General features: G+C 53.4%; 1 protein-coding gene across 1 annotated transcript; it reads right to left on the bottom strand.

Annotated features, from left to right (window-relative positions):
- Positions 1–1,091: 1,091 nt before the first annotated feature.
- On the bottom strand, positions 1,092–11,298 carry TMPRSS9 (transmembrane serine protease 9). Its single transcript, XM_042886847.1, has 16 exons — positions 11,181–11,298; positions 10,233–10,360; positions 9,822–9,889; positions 9,254–9,429; positions 8,523–8,564; positions 8,069–8,182; positions 7,031–7,202; positions 6,560–6,834; positions 6,299–6,435; positions 5,394–5,706; positions 4,693–4,864; positions 3,577–3,848; positions 2,768–2,904; positions 1,892–2,249; positions 1,695–1,811; positions 1,092–1,443 (listed from the first exon to the last, which is right to left on the bottom strand). Exons 1-16 carry the CDS (start codon positions 11,296–11,298, stop codon positions 1,268–1,270), a joined length of 2,775 nt encoding a protein of 924 aa, XP_042742781.1. The 3' UTR covers positions 1,092–1,267.
- Positions 11,299–11,613: the final 315 nt, after the last annotated feature.

Raw genomic sequence — 11,613 nt, 5'->3', positions numbered from 1 at the left:
GGTCCCTTCCAACCCGGGTGATTCTGTGATTCTGTGTGTGATTCTGTGATTCTGTGGGGACTTTGCATGAGTTTGCTCCATTCCACAGCACCATTTGCTGCTCTCACACTCACTGAGCAGCTGTCGATGGTACCCTGTGGGAATCCAGCACACACCATCCTGCTGCTGATCTGGACAGGATAGAACTTTTTGCAGTCCTGGTCTCCAATCACATTCACTGCTGCTTTTTGCAGATGCTTTGTCATGAGGCCTGAGGAGGCAAATATCACTGTTAGCTTGGTGCAGAGCTCACAAGAAATAGAAGCATGTGTAGGAGTAGGGTCCCTGTACATTTACTCATGTGCTAGAGGGAGAGACCTGCACTGGAAGGTGACCCAAGCCTGGTTCCTCCCCAGCCCAGGAAGCACAGGAAGATCCTTTTGGGCTATTGTTTGTCAGGCAGTTCAGCCGACTGAATAGAAATGGGATCAAAGCAGTCCTTGTGCTGCAGGAGCATAGCTGGAGCAGCTGGAAGGATGGGGAATGCCATGGCTGCTGTTAGAAAGCTTGGGAGGTGTAACCAGATGGATGGGTACAGCCTGTGGGGGGCAGAGGTATCCCCTACAGGGTATGGGTTATGTGGAATATTTGGGGCAGAGGGATGGGAAATGCAGTTTGGCCTGCAGGGTGGGTGGCACTTAACAGGGCCATCATGGGTGTGTGAAGGAGCCCTGCCAGGCAGTACCTCCTTCCTTGGTGGAGCCCCAGCCTGTGATGAAGCACCTGGCTCCTTCCTGGAAGATGTGCGAGTTGTCTGGGAGACAAATGGGTTTGATGGTGCTGCTGAACCTGACAGGCATGCTCAGCTCCAGCAGTGCCACGTCATAGTCCAGGCTGTAGACATTGTAAAAAGGGTGCTTGTAGATACGGAATATTTTCTCCATTTTGCCATCGTTGCCATTCAGGAAGGGAGTTCCTAGAAAGGCCACCCACATTTTGGGGTCACTGTAACTGCAGAAAGACAGCAGAGCTGGCTGTTAGCATGGCTAGCAAGGAGTGCTGCTCCTGCATCCGTGGGGCTGGGATGCACCACAGCCACACACTGTGAGGCCACAGCCCATCTCCATCACACTGCAGTGCACTCACGCTTTGCTCCGCTCATTCCTCTTCATGCTTACCCGTAGAGGCTCATCTCTAACAGGCAGTGTGTGCTTCCAGTGAGGCACAGCATCCCGACCACGAGGAAAGGGAAGGGCAGGTGGGAGGGAGGCTGAGGGCCATCTCAGACTTACATATCAAAGCAGTGAGCTGCAGAGAGCAGCCACCTGTCGGCAATGAGGACAGCCCCACACTTGTGCTCCTTCTGCCGAAGCCAGAGACTGACTTGCCAGGGCCATTCTCCTCGAGCTGCAGAGCTCCCACCCACGATCTTGCTGAAGGCCAGAGCAGTGGTTAAGCCGCAGTCTGGGACAGAAGAAGAGGCACTATGGTTTTAAATAACCATAAGCATAAGGGATATTCCTTCCCTATCCCCTGCAGTGCAACACATCTGGGAACTCGTTATCTCACATGGGGATGTGTGACCCGAGCTGCCACACATCAAGGGATGTGTAGCCCAAGTAACGGCACTCGGATGGCAAGTTGTGGTGCTGCGCAGAGCTGGAGTGCCAGCTCCTAGTGGCACAGTGGGCAGGAGGCTGCAAAGCAGGGCTTACCACAATTGCTCTCATCAAAGCCATTGCTGCAGTCAACAATTCCGTCACATTCGGGATTTTCTTTACCAATACAGACGCTGCTGGAACACCTGAAGGTGAGGCTGGTACAGGGCACCACTGGAAGACAACAACCCAACTCAGCGCCCTCTGTGCCAGGGCTGGAGGTCTCGATGAATTTGCCGATACTGGACTTTTACCTGGAGCGTGGGTGGGCTTGGCAGCCTCAGTGGATTTCAGAGCTGTGGAGGGTTCTTCCACGGTGGTGGCAGTCTTCTCACTCGGGGTGCTTTCACTGATGGGACTCGTAGCTGTTGTATTGGGATGGAGCATGAGGATGTCTGCAGTAGTTCTGGTGGTGGCTGAAGTGGAAGGAGCGCCTGTGCTGGGACTGGGAAACTGTGAGATGGTATCCAGAATCCAGTCGTTGAGTTTGGTAATTCTGGAGTACACGCCGGGTTTCTTAGCCTGGGCACATCCAATTCCCCAGCTCACGATGCCAGCCAGATAGAACACACCTGGGGTGACCTCGCAGGCCAAGGGCCCTCCTGAATCTCCCTGGGGAAGAAGCGAGGTCATGGATGCTCAGCCCACGTCTCCAGCACAGATGTGCACAGAACTGCTCCTCAGCCACACCAGGAGAAGTCAGCTAACCTCTCATTCTCCTTCCAGCCCTGAGGGGCTCTGTTCCCATGCACTGTGTGCAAGACTTGACTGTCCAGAGGCTTAAACTGGTGCTGATGGCTCAACCTGGCTGCAAAGCTATGCAGTAGTGTTTGCCAGGAATGCCAACATCTGACAGCACCTTTCTGCAAGTGGAGGGGAGTGAACAACAACCACTTCTTGTACTGCTGCCACAGGAAACCTGTTTCATCCAGGGTTGCTGGCAGCCCAGATGGTTTAAGTCATGCTTAGTTTGAAGGACCTTCATTTGCTTTTTTAAAATTGCAGGAGAGCAGGCTGTGCTTTTAAGCTAAGGTACACATAGGAAGCTTGGTAAATACTTCCCAATGCCATGCTGAGGCTGTTAACACAGGAGCAAGCTGCAGAGGAGTGGAGAAATCTCAGGCTCTTACCTGGCATGAGTCTATCTTCCCCTCCAGGAAACCAGCGCAGATCATCCGCTCAGTGAGGGAGAAGTTGTAGAGGAAGTTGCAGGTCTTCTGGTCGATGATGCCCACAGAAGCTTTCTGCAGGCTCTCAGACATGGTGACTGCATGCAGACCAAGGGATTAGTGCAGCAGAGGGAAGCAGGAGCTACGACTGCTTCCAACACTTCAGAAAAGCAAGCTCTGGTCCCAGACAGGAGCTGCATCCCGCATGAACTGCCCTCCTACTGGAAGCCCCTGAAGCTCCTGGCTCACCCCAGGGTGCAGTTTTGGGCCTGGATACAGGCCACTGGGCACAGGCAGCCACTTTCTGTTGTCTAGGCAGTTGGTGGGCTCCTTGTCAGCTGGTAGAGAGCAGCAGAGCTTCTCTGGTAGCATACATTGCCCCCCTAAGGCGTCCCCCTGAATTGGGCTCCTAGCTCTTTCTCATTGCTTGGAACATCATTTTGACTGAGACTCATCAACGAGGCCAACACTGAGCTTATTGCATCAAGTGCTGCCAAGGCAGTGCCCCACTCTTGCTTAATATGAGAGAACCACTCAGGGGAGCCAGATGGGTTCTCCTGGCTCCTGCCAAGCCACCTCCCTTACCTTGTTTGCTGGCAGCTCCCAAATAACTGCAGTTTAAGGTGTGCCCTATTTCTTGCTTACTCATGTTTCTGTTTGGTCTTGACCTCCCCTACCCTATATTCATGTAGGGTCACAGTCACACAGGCTTTGCTGCTGAATCTGTCTCTGTTCCAGAGCAAACCAACTGATAACACATCACTGCTTACCATTCCCTTCTTGGAGGTTTCCCCACCCAGAAATTATGCATTTCTTGCCAACAGGAAACTTTTGCACAGCGAGCGGGAGGCAGATGGGCTGGATGTATTTGTTGAAGACAAGTGGTCTTGCCAGCTCAAGTACAGCTACATCAAAGTCCAGAAGGATGGGGTTGAAGAGAGGATGTGGGATCACTCGTGTTACACTGACTTTCACTGCGCTCCCATCAGTTCCATTTAGTGATGTTGTTCCCATGTAGGCTTCGATCTCTTCTGGATTTGTCCTGTAAATACACAGTCTGAATACATACGCTTGCACACATACACCTATCCCTAATTCTGAGCTGTCAGGCTGTTTCAATTGCAGGCAGCATTAAAGGATTTGTATTTGAAGCCTCACTTTACCAAAGCAAAGCCCGGAGCACACAAATGTGTCCCCAGAATTCTGCTTCCAGCAGTGGCACCTGTGGGATGTGTGCTGAAGAGCAGGAAAACGTGTGGTGATCCTCTCCCAGCCCCTCAAAACGTCTTGAGGATTACAGCAGCATACAAATGGTGCTTATACTCAAAATCTCTGGATGCATGGCTTCTATTAGAATTTTTCTAGTTGTTTTCTCATTTTTTAACTCCACGTGAACTTCAAACATTCATCACTTCATACAGTGAAAAGGTCCACTTTTAATGATGCAGAGTTGCTTGTTTCCCTTTCTGTTTTCTTGCCCAGCTGTTTAGCACACGAGGTCCTCCTGGAACTCCCAGCTGATGCCCCCATCTGTTTTGCTTTCAGGATTTACTGCTGTTGTACTGTACTCTTGCTACCCATGCTCTGTGCTAGGCCGTCTATAGCCACGCCAATGGAGGCATGAACTGTCCCCACTCTCTTTAAGAGCTGATTATAGAATCTCAGCCTCACCAAGGTTGGAAAAGACCTCTGAGATCATCCTGTCCACCCATACTGCCCACTGAACCAGTGCAACATCTGAACGTTTCTTGAACAGCTCCCAGGACGGTGACCACCCCCTCCCTGGGCAGCCCATTTCAGTACCCAACCAATCTCATTATGTGTTTATCTCCTATGTTACAGCCAGTTTTTCCTATCTGTACCTGCACCAGCAGGCACGGACTCACTCGTTGAAGCAGTGTGCAGCTGACAGCAGCCAGCGGTCCCCAATGATCGTTGCCCCACAGAAATGCATCGAGTCTTCCTGCAGGCTGACCTGCCAGGGGATCTCCCCTCTGGAAGCATCGGTTCCTCCCACAATCTTGTTGGGTTTAGAAAGGCCAGGTCGTCCTCCGCACTCTGAGTGAAAGCCAAAACACAACCTATGAGTACTGCTAGCAGAAGAGAAGTGAGCAGAGGCTTTGGCTCTCTCTAAACAGTAAGTCTGAGCAGGGACAGGTTAGGGCTGAAGGGGGAGACAGCTGCCCATGCCTGCTGACCATGGGGTCCCATGGGGTCCCTGGCTGTGCACGTCTTGGAGCTAACAAGTCATGCTTCCTTCCCAAAGGGAACCTAAGTGGGACGATGCATGGCTGCTACTGGATTGCAGCTATTGATTTTGAACTTCTGGGAAGATCCATGTGGCAAAGAGAAGCGAGTGATCCAGGAGTTACGCAGTGTCAGACAGTGCTGGGCACACAGCTGCCCATTTGGTTGCACAGGTGAAGGAGCCTGTGATGCTCAGCTGTGCAGGCAGCAAGTGCCATACAATGGTTGTGTGGGTCAACTACTGATGGGAATTCCAGCTCAGTGGAACAACAGACCTTGCACTCGCATGTGCCAGCCATTCCTCTTCCTGAGGTCATACCCACCCCCTGGGTGTTCATACCTTGTGCTCTGGGTGCAGTTGCTGGTTTGCTGGCATCCGGTGAAGAGGTGGGGACTGCTGTGCTGGTGGTGGCGCTGAGTTCTTCAGCGGTGACCACGTTACTGTTAGTACTGGAGTGTATTAGAGGAACAGTGCGTGTTATGGAGGTGGGAAAGGGAGAAATAGCATCCAAGATCCAGTCGCTCAGTTTGGTAACACGTGTGTAAACCCCCGGCCGCCTGGCTTCAGCACATCCAATTCCCCAGCTCACGATTCCTGCCAGGAAAAACTTGCCAGATGGTTCTTCGCAAACCAGCGGCCCACCAGAGTCCCCCTGCAAGAGAAGCCCAGGTGGTGAACTCTTCTCCATGGATTTGCTTCAGCCTAGTGATGGGTGAAGCAGCTCCTACACTGCTCTTAGCGTGTTCTGCTGTTAAGTTGCTATTAAGTCTTATGCTCTTGACTTGCCAGAAGAGCACAAGGACATCCTCCATAACATCTAAGGCTGCTGGTTCAGTGAGCTGTTAAACCGCTGCTCTTAAAGGCTAAGCCCAACCACCCCTGAAGGGCCAGATGATGGGTGGACACTGCATGATACACAAACCAGGGTGGCCATGCTAACCTTTTCATGTTTTTTTTTTTTTTAACTTGGTCCTATGGTGACTACAGGTCAGCAAGCAGAGGAAGGCAGTTAAACAGCTGAAGAATCCCCTTAACAGCAGTGCCCTGCACTGAGCACTACAGAACATATTTTTTCCTCTTTTGCAGTCCCTGACCCATGGCTGGATCCAAAGCATGGCCCCAAAACTCAGTGGGGTGCTGCAAGCATGGTGTTGAATCCTGCTTCTGGAAGTGCTACTTGGTGCATACTGGCAAGGAGAAGCCTCATGCAGGGATGTGTGTCACCTTCCCAGGGCAATGCTCACCTGGCAGGAGTCAATTTTTCCCTCCAGGTAACCAGCACACAGCATCCTATCTGTGAGGGCATGGCTGTAGAGGCTGGAGCACAGCGCCTGGTCCAGCAGCTTTACCGTTGCCTTCTGCAGGAACTCAGGTTTCACCACTAAGCGGGAAAGATGCAGCCATGAGCTCCATGCAAAGAGCCTGGCTGGTGCAAAGAGCCATGCAGACCCCCTCTGCATGCCTTTCCCTGCTGCCTCCCTTGCCATATGCCATGATTTGCTTACAGAAATCCTCCTTGAGGTATCCCCAGCCAGAGATCAGGCACTTCTTGTTGGTAGGGAAGTGATGCCCAGCGTGCGGCAGGCACACGGGCTGGATGTACTTAGTGAAGGTCACGGGTCTCTTCAGCTCCAGCACAGCCACGTCGTAGTCAGCCGTGTCGGTGTTGTAGGAGGGGTGAGGGATGATCCGGGCGATGCCCATTCTCACTGCACTGCTGTCTGCACCGCTGATGGAGGTGGTCCCTGCGTAAGCTGCCCACATGGCCGGGTCCTGGAACCTGGAAGAAAGACAGCTGGGACTGTGCAGCCCTGCAGCATCACCCTGCTGCACTCTGCAGCTGCTGCACGCCATGCTGTCTGCTCTGGGACTTGGGCTGCTTGCAGCGTGATGCTTGATGGAGCAGCGTGGTGCAGCGGGGGGTCTAGGCCAGAAGATTCAACAGCATTTGGGAAGCTAGCACAGCTGGGACTTACTCAGTAAAGCAGTGAGCAGCAGACACCAGCCACTTGTCCGTGAGGATTGCAGCTCCGCAGAAGTGCTCGTTGTTCTCTCGCAGGCTGACTTGCCAGGGAAACTCCCCTTTGGATGCCTCTGTGCCTCCGACTATCCTGCTGGCAGTCTGCATGGCAGGGCGGCTCCCGCAGTCTGAAAGAGATGAGAGAGCATCAGGATTGTGCCAGCTGTGCCCTGGCAAAGCGCTCCTTGGGGCAGGTGGGAAAATCTGCTTGTGCGTGTACTCAAGAACCAAACATTTCTAAGGATGTCACAAGAGACCAGATTTTAACCTACAGATCTGGAAAAGGGCACTGCAAAGCACTGACCCACCACAAGGTCCTCTCTGAAACTCCTACAAGCAAGAAAAATCCAGAGAGAATTATCTCTTCTAGCTTCACAAGCTCAGCCACTACTGAGCTGCTTCCAGCAGTCCATGGTCATGCAGAGATGACTGCCTAGCACACTGTAGACCAGGAAGGTGTGGGCAGGTTGCTGGACCTGCAACACCTATAGGTCATCCTGGTGTGCACAGGGGAGCAGTAACACTGCAGGGGAATGGGAGAGGCTCCCTTTCTCCAGCAGTGGCTGTGGGAGATACCTGCAGAATGCGCTCCCTTTACCAAAGTCTTTCAGGCAAGGAAATGTGTGAGCACACCAGGAGTCAGGTGCGTTCCTGAAGGCACAAAGTAGCTCAGCTCCACACTGCCGGGTGTGTGGAGATAGGGCTGGGCATGCCCTTGCGGCTCAGGCTTCCTAGGGTGCTGCCACCGAATGTCTGCAGTTTGGGCTCATCGGATTCACTGGCCCGTGGGAATATGACATTCTACCCCAACGCTGTCATGTCCCTTTGCTGTTGGTAATAGGACCAGCACATTTCTAGGGTGCAACCTTTTGACAACTTGTCTGACAAGCTGTGCTGTCCTGTAACCTACTGCTAGAAGTCTACCGGTCAGAGGCTGCAGTGGTGGGTTGGGGCCCATCCCCCATCCCCAGCAGTCCTGCTGCAGGACACTCACCGCAGCCCTTTTCATCAGAGGCGTCGGCGCAGTCCTTCCGGCCATCACATTCAGGGTTTTCCTTCCACACACACTGAGTGTTGTGGCACATGAACATGTCACCAGGGCAGCTCCCTGGGGACAGCAAGGCTCGGGTCACTTGTGTCTTCTGCAGACCTCCCAGCAGCTGCCCCCCAACCCCACCAGGGGCCATCACCACACTCAGCCAGCATTGCTTGCATCCCCAGATGATGGAGCCAGCAGCTGAGCTGCAGCTCTTGCTGAACTTCCATGGGGAGCAGGGGAGCACAGCCCTGGATCACTGTGTGGTGAATAAAATGGGGCGCAAACACATTTTGTATCGGCAGGCAGAGTGCCGGAGAGGAGGAGGCTGGAGGGGAACTGGGACACATTGCTGCACTGATGAGCACTCGCTCAGAAAGGCACACAGCTCTTCCTGCTGCCCGGCTCTTACCTGCTTTCAGTCCTGGTCTGTATGGAGAAACATCACTGGGAGCTGTAAAAGAATTGAAGAAGTGGGGCTCAGCGAGGAGGTCTCCAGTGGGGGGCACAGGAGCTGTGTACTCTCATTACTGCTGCTCCCAAGCAGTGCAGGCAGAGGCTCTGCTTCACCTCCAGCCTGCCTGGCCACCACTTTCTCCATCCCATGGTCTGCAGGAGCTCTGCAATGAGCTCCCAGCCCCGTTCACCTCCTGCAGACCTTCTCCACTTTGCTCCATGAGGGGCACAAGGCATGGGGAGGAAGGAGCTCTCTACAGCCCAGCAGGGTTTTGGGGTGACGGCAGCTGTAGGGAACAACTCCCAGCAGCTGTGGCAGCAAGCTGCATCCCAGGAAAAGCTTTCAAGGTGGAAGCTGCAAAAAGCTGTTCCATTTGGGCTGCTTCCATCACTGCAGTGAATGCGGAGGGAACTGCAGGGGAGCCACAGCTTCACATTTCCCAGGCACATTTCTTTTCAAAGGCCCACGATCACACGTGACTACAGTTAGCAAAGGAGAATTTCTAGTCGGATGGTTTCAGGGAACAATTTACATTGCTGCTGGGCACGAAGCCTCCACTGGGTGTCCAGCCCTGAGCCAGTATGGCTGTTTGAGACCCCGCCTGGTGGTTTTGCTGGTGCAAGCAGTGCTGCTAGCAGCCCAGGCCGCCTTGCTCTGCCTGCCCCATGGTTACATGAGGAGCAGACCTGTGAGAGAAGCTGAGGATATCGTCCCGAAGGCGGCCAGGGAGAGGCCCTGCTCCTGCAGCGCGGCCGCCAGCCCTTGTCGGAGTGCGTCCTCCTCTGTGGCAGAGCTGAGGGGCTGGGAGTCCTGCGGGGCGAAGCGGAGGCGGAAACGGACGATGACACTCGAGTTCCCACTCCTGCTGGAAGACAGAATTCCTGAGCACATTTGGCTCCATCAGTGGTAGAAGGGACAGCTTCTTAGGCTTCCTGCCTACGGGGAGCACGAGGGAAACAAAACTAATGCTTAATTTCAGGCTCAGGTGCCCCTGAAGGTTTGCTCTGGATCAAAACGGTCATTTGCATTTTCTTCTTTGCCCCAGAGTTCAGCTTTGGTTGAACATGCCATTTCCCTTTCCTTTTCTGACTACATTTCCAAATTAAAGAAGGCATAACATCACTGCAATCCCTCCTCCCCTCCAAAAAACTCCAGCCTCAACTTAAAAACTGTTTCTGTCTTCACTAGTTTAGAATAAGAGCACAGCTGTGTGTTTCATAGTGGAGCTCATCAGAACGCCCTGAAAACGCTCACCTGTAGTCCAGGATGGTGCAACCAGTGCAGCTCCAGTCCAGCTGGGAGTCCTGGAAACTGGACAGAAACTGCAAAGCAAAGAAGGATGGTCACACTCTCACCGGGCAGAAAACCCTACGGATGTGGGGCTGACTGGTCCAGAATTTTCAGGGAGCCGGAGCTAACTGCAGCATCTTCTCATCTCTGCAGGCAGCAGGAGCACCTGAGTCCAGCTCATCTCAGCACGTGTCACCCTGCTCCCACCCTGATGATCAAGAGATGCTCGCATTTCCCCCCCTCTTTTGGCTTTTCCTCCACGTTCTGCTGAGCTGGACCTCAGGGAAGCACTGCAGGCTTTCCTCAGCAGGAATAGGGCCCAGGATACCCAGCAGCCCCCACCTCGAGCGCAGGGTGCAGAGCTGCTCAACTCACCAGCCTCTCAAGGGCGGGCGTCAGCACCCGGTAATAGTCTGAGTTCTCTGCCTGCAAGCTGCTGTTGAACGTGATCCCTCGCAGCTCCACAGTGTGCTCAAAGCTGGTCTCTGCTGCGGGATGACAGGCTGCCAGAGAGGGAAGCTGTGTGTCAGAGGCACAAATGGCTCACAGAGGTCTGGGCTGCGGCTGAGCTCAACCCTCCTCTGCTTTGGAACATGGGTTACCTCGTGCCATTGAGGCCTCCCTAGTTTCAGTAGCTTATCTGTTCCTGCAGTGCTTTGGAGGTGCCATGTGGCCATGCAGGGTAACCCACACATGTACAAGAAGAGAAATCTGAATTAACAGTCAATCTGAACATTAAAACTGTAGATTTCTATCAAGCCTTAAACAACAGTTCCCAAATAGATGGTTACAGCCTTGCAGGGCGATCCCTGGCTGGCCCCATCCCTGCAGGAACAGACTGGGAAAGGTGTGCTCATTATCAAAGCAGCTCAGAAAGTGGCACCATGCAGCAGGGATGTACTTGTGGGATCTGCCTCAAGGCAGATCAGGCTGGACACAGCGGGGTGCTGAGCTGACGTGGCATCTGGCCATGGTACACCAGAGGCACCAGAGGCAGGTGAGACAAAGAGATGGTTACGTGCTGGAGTGGGACCATCAGTGGCTGCAAGGGATGAGGCAGCAGATGGCTGAGGAAGCAACTAGAGATTTGGAAAGTTGCTGAGAAGGATGAGAAGGGAAGAAATCACATGTGACAGTAAGGAAGTCACTCAAAATAAGGGGTGACAACAGCCTCTGCAGTTTGGGTGAGTAAATGGGGAGTGCTGGTGATATTCTGTCCTCAGAAGAACACTTTTGAGGGTTCCTGGTATGGGAACCATTGCTGTGAGCTGTGCAGACCATTATTCTTTTGGAGCAGATGGACACGCCTGGCTATGCACTCACCCAGCAGGATCCCCAGGTAGAGAGCTGTCACACTGCCCACTACAGTGGCAATGATGGTCACCTTCCAGCAGCTGGCCCTCAGTCCCCTTCTGCCCAGCACCGGCTTTATTTGGTCCATGCCTTCTGAGCAGCTCTGAGGATGACCTCTGCAATTAAAGAGGAAGAAAATGACGTGTTTGGGGTGAAACGTGAGCTAGCAGCTGAGGTGACCCATGGAGCTCCCACCAGTACAGGAGCACAGGAGGTAAAAGGACTGGATGTGCTGCATCCCAGCCATGGCATCCCATCCTCAGGCTGCCATCAAGTTTTTTTTCAGCAGGCAGTTCCCAGCCCTGATTTAGCAGCAGGTTTTCAGGGTCCTAGCTCCTACAATGCCAGGATGAACGGGGATGCCAACTCATAGCAAGAGATACGCCTGGAAGTAGCAGCCATA

Source organism: Lagopus leucura, unplaced genomic scaffold (genome assembly GCF_019238085.1).
Source record: "Lagopus leucura isolate 7727_CA_CO unplaced genomic scaffold, USGS_WTPT01 Super-Scaffold_100064, whole genome shotgun sequence".
NCBI classification, from domain to species: Eukaryota; Metazoa; Chordata; class Aves; order Galliformes; family Phasianidae; genus Lagopus; species Lagopus leucura.
Note: the sequence above shows the minus strand (reverse complement) of the source record. Positions and strands in the feature narration are given on the sequence as shown.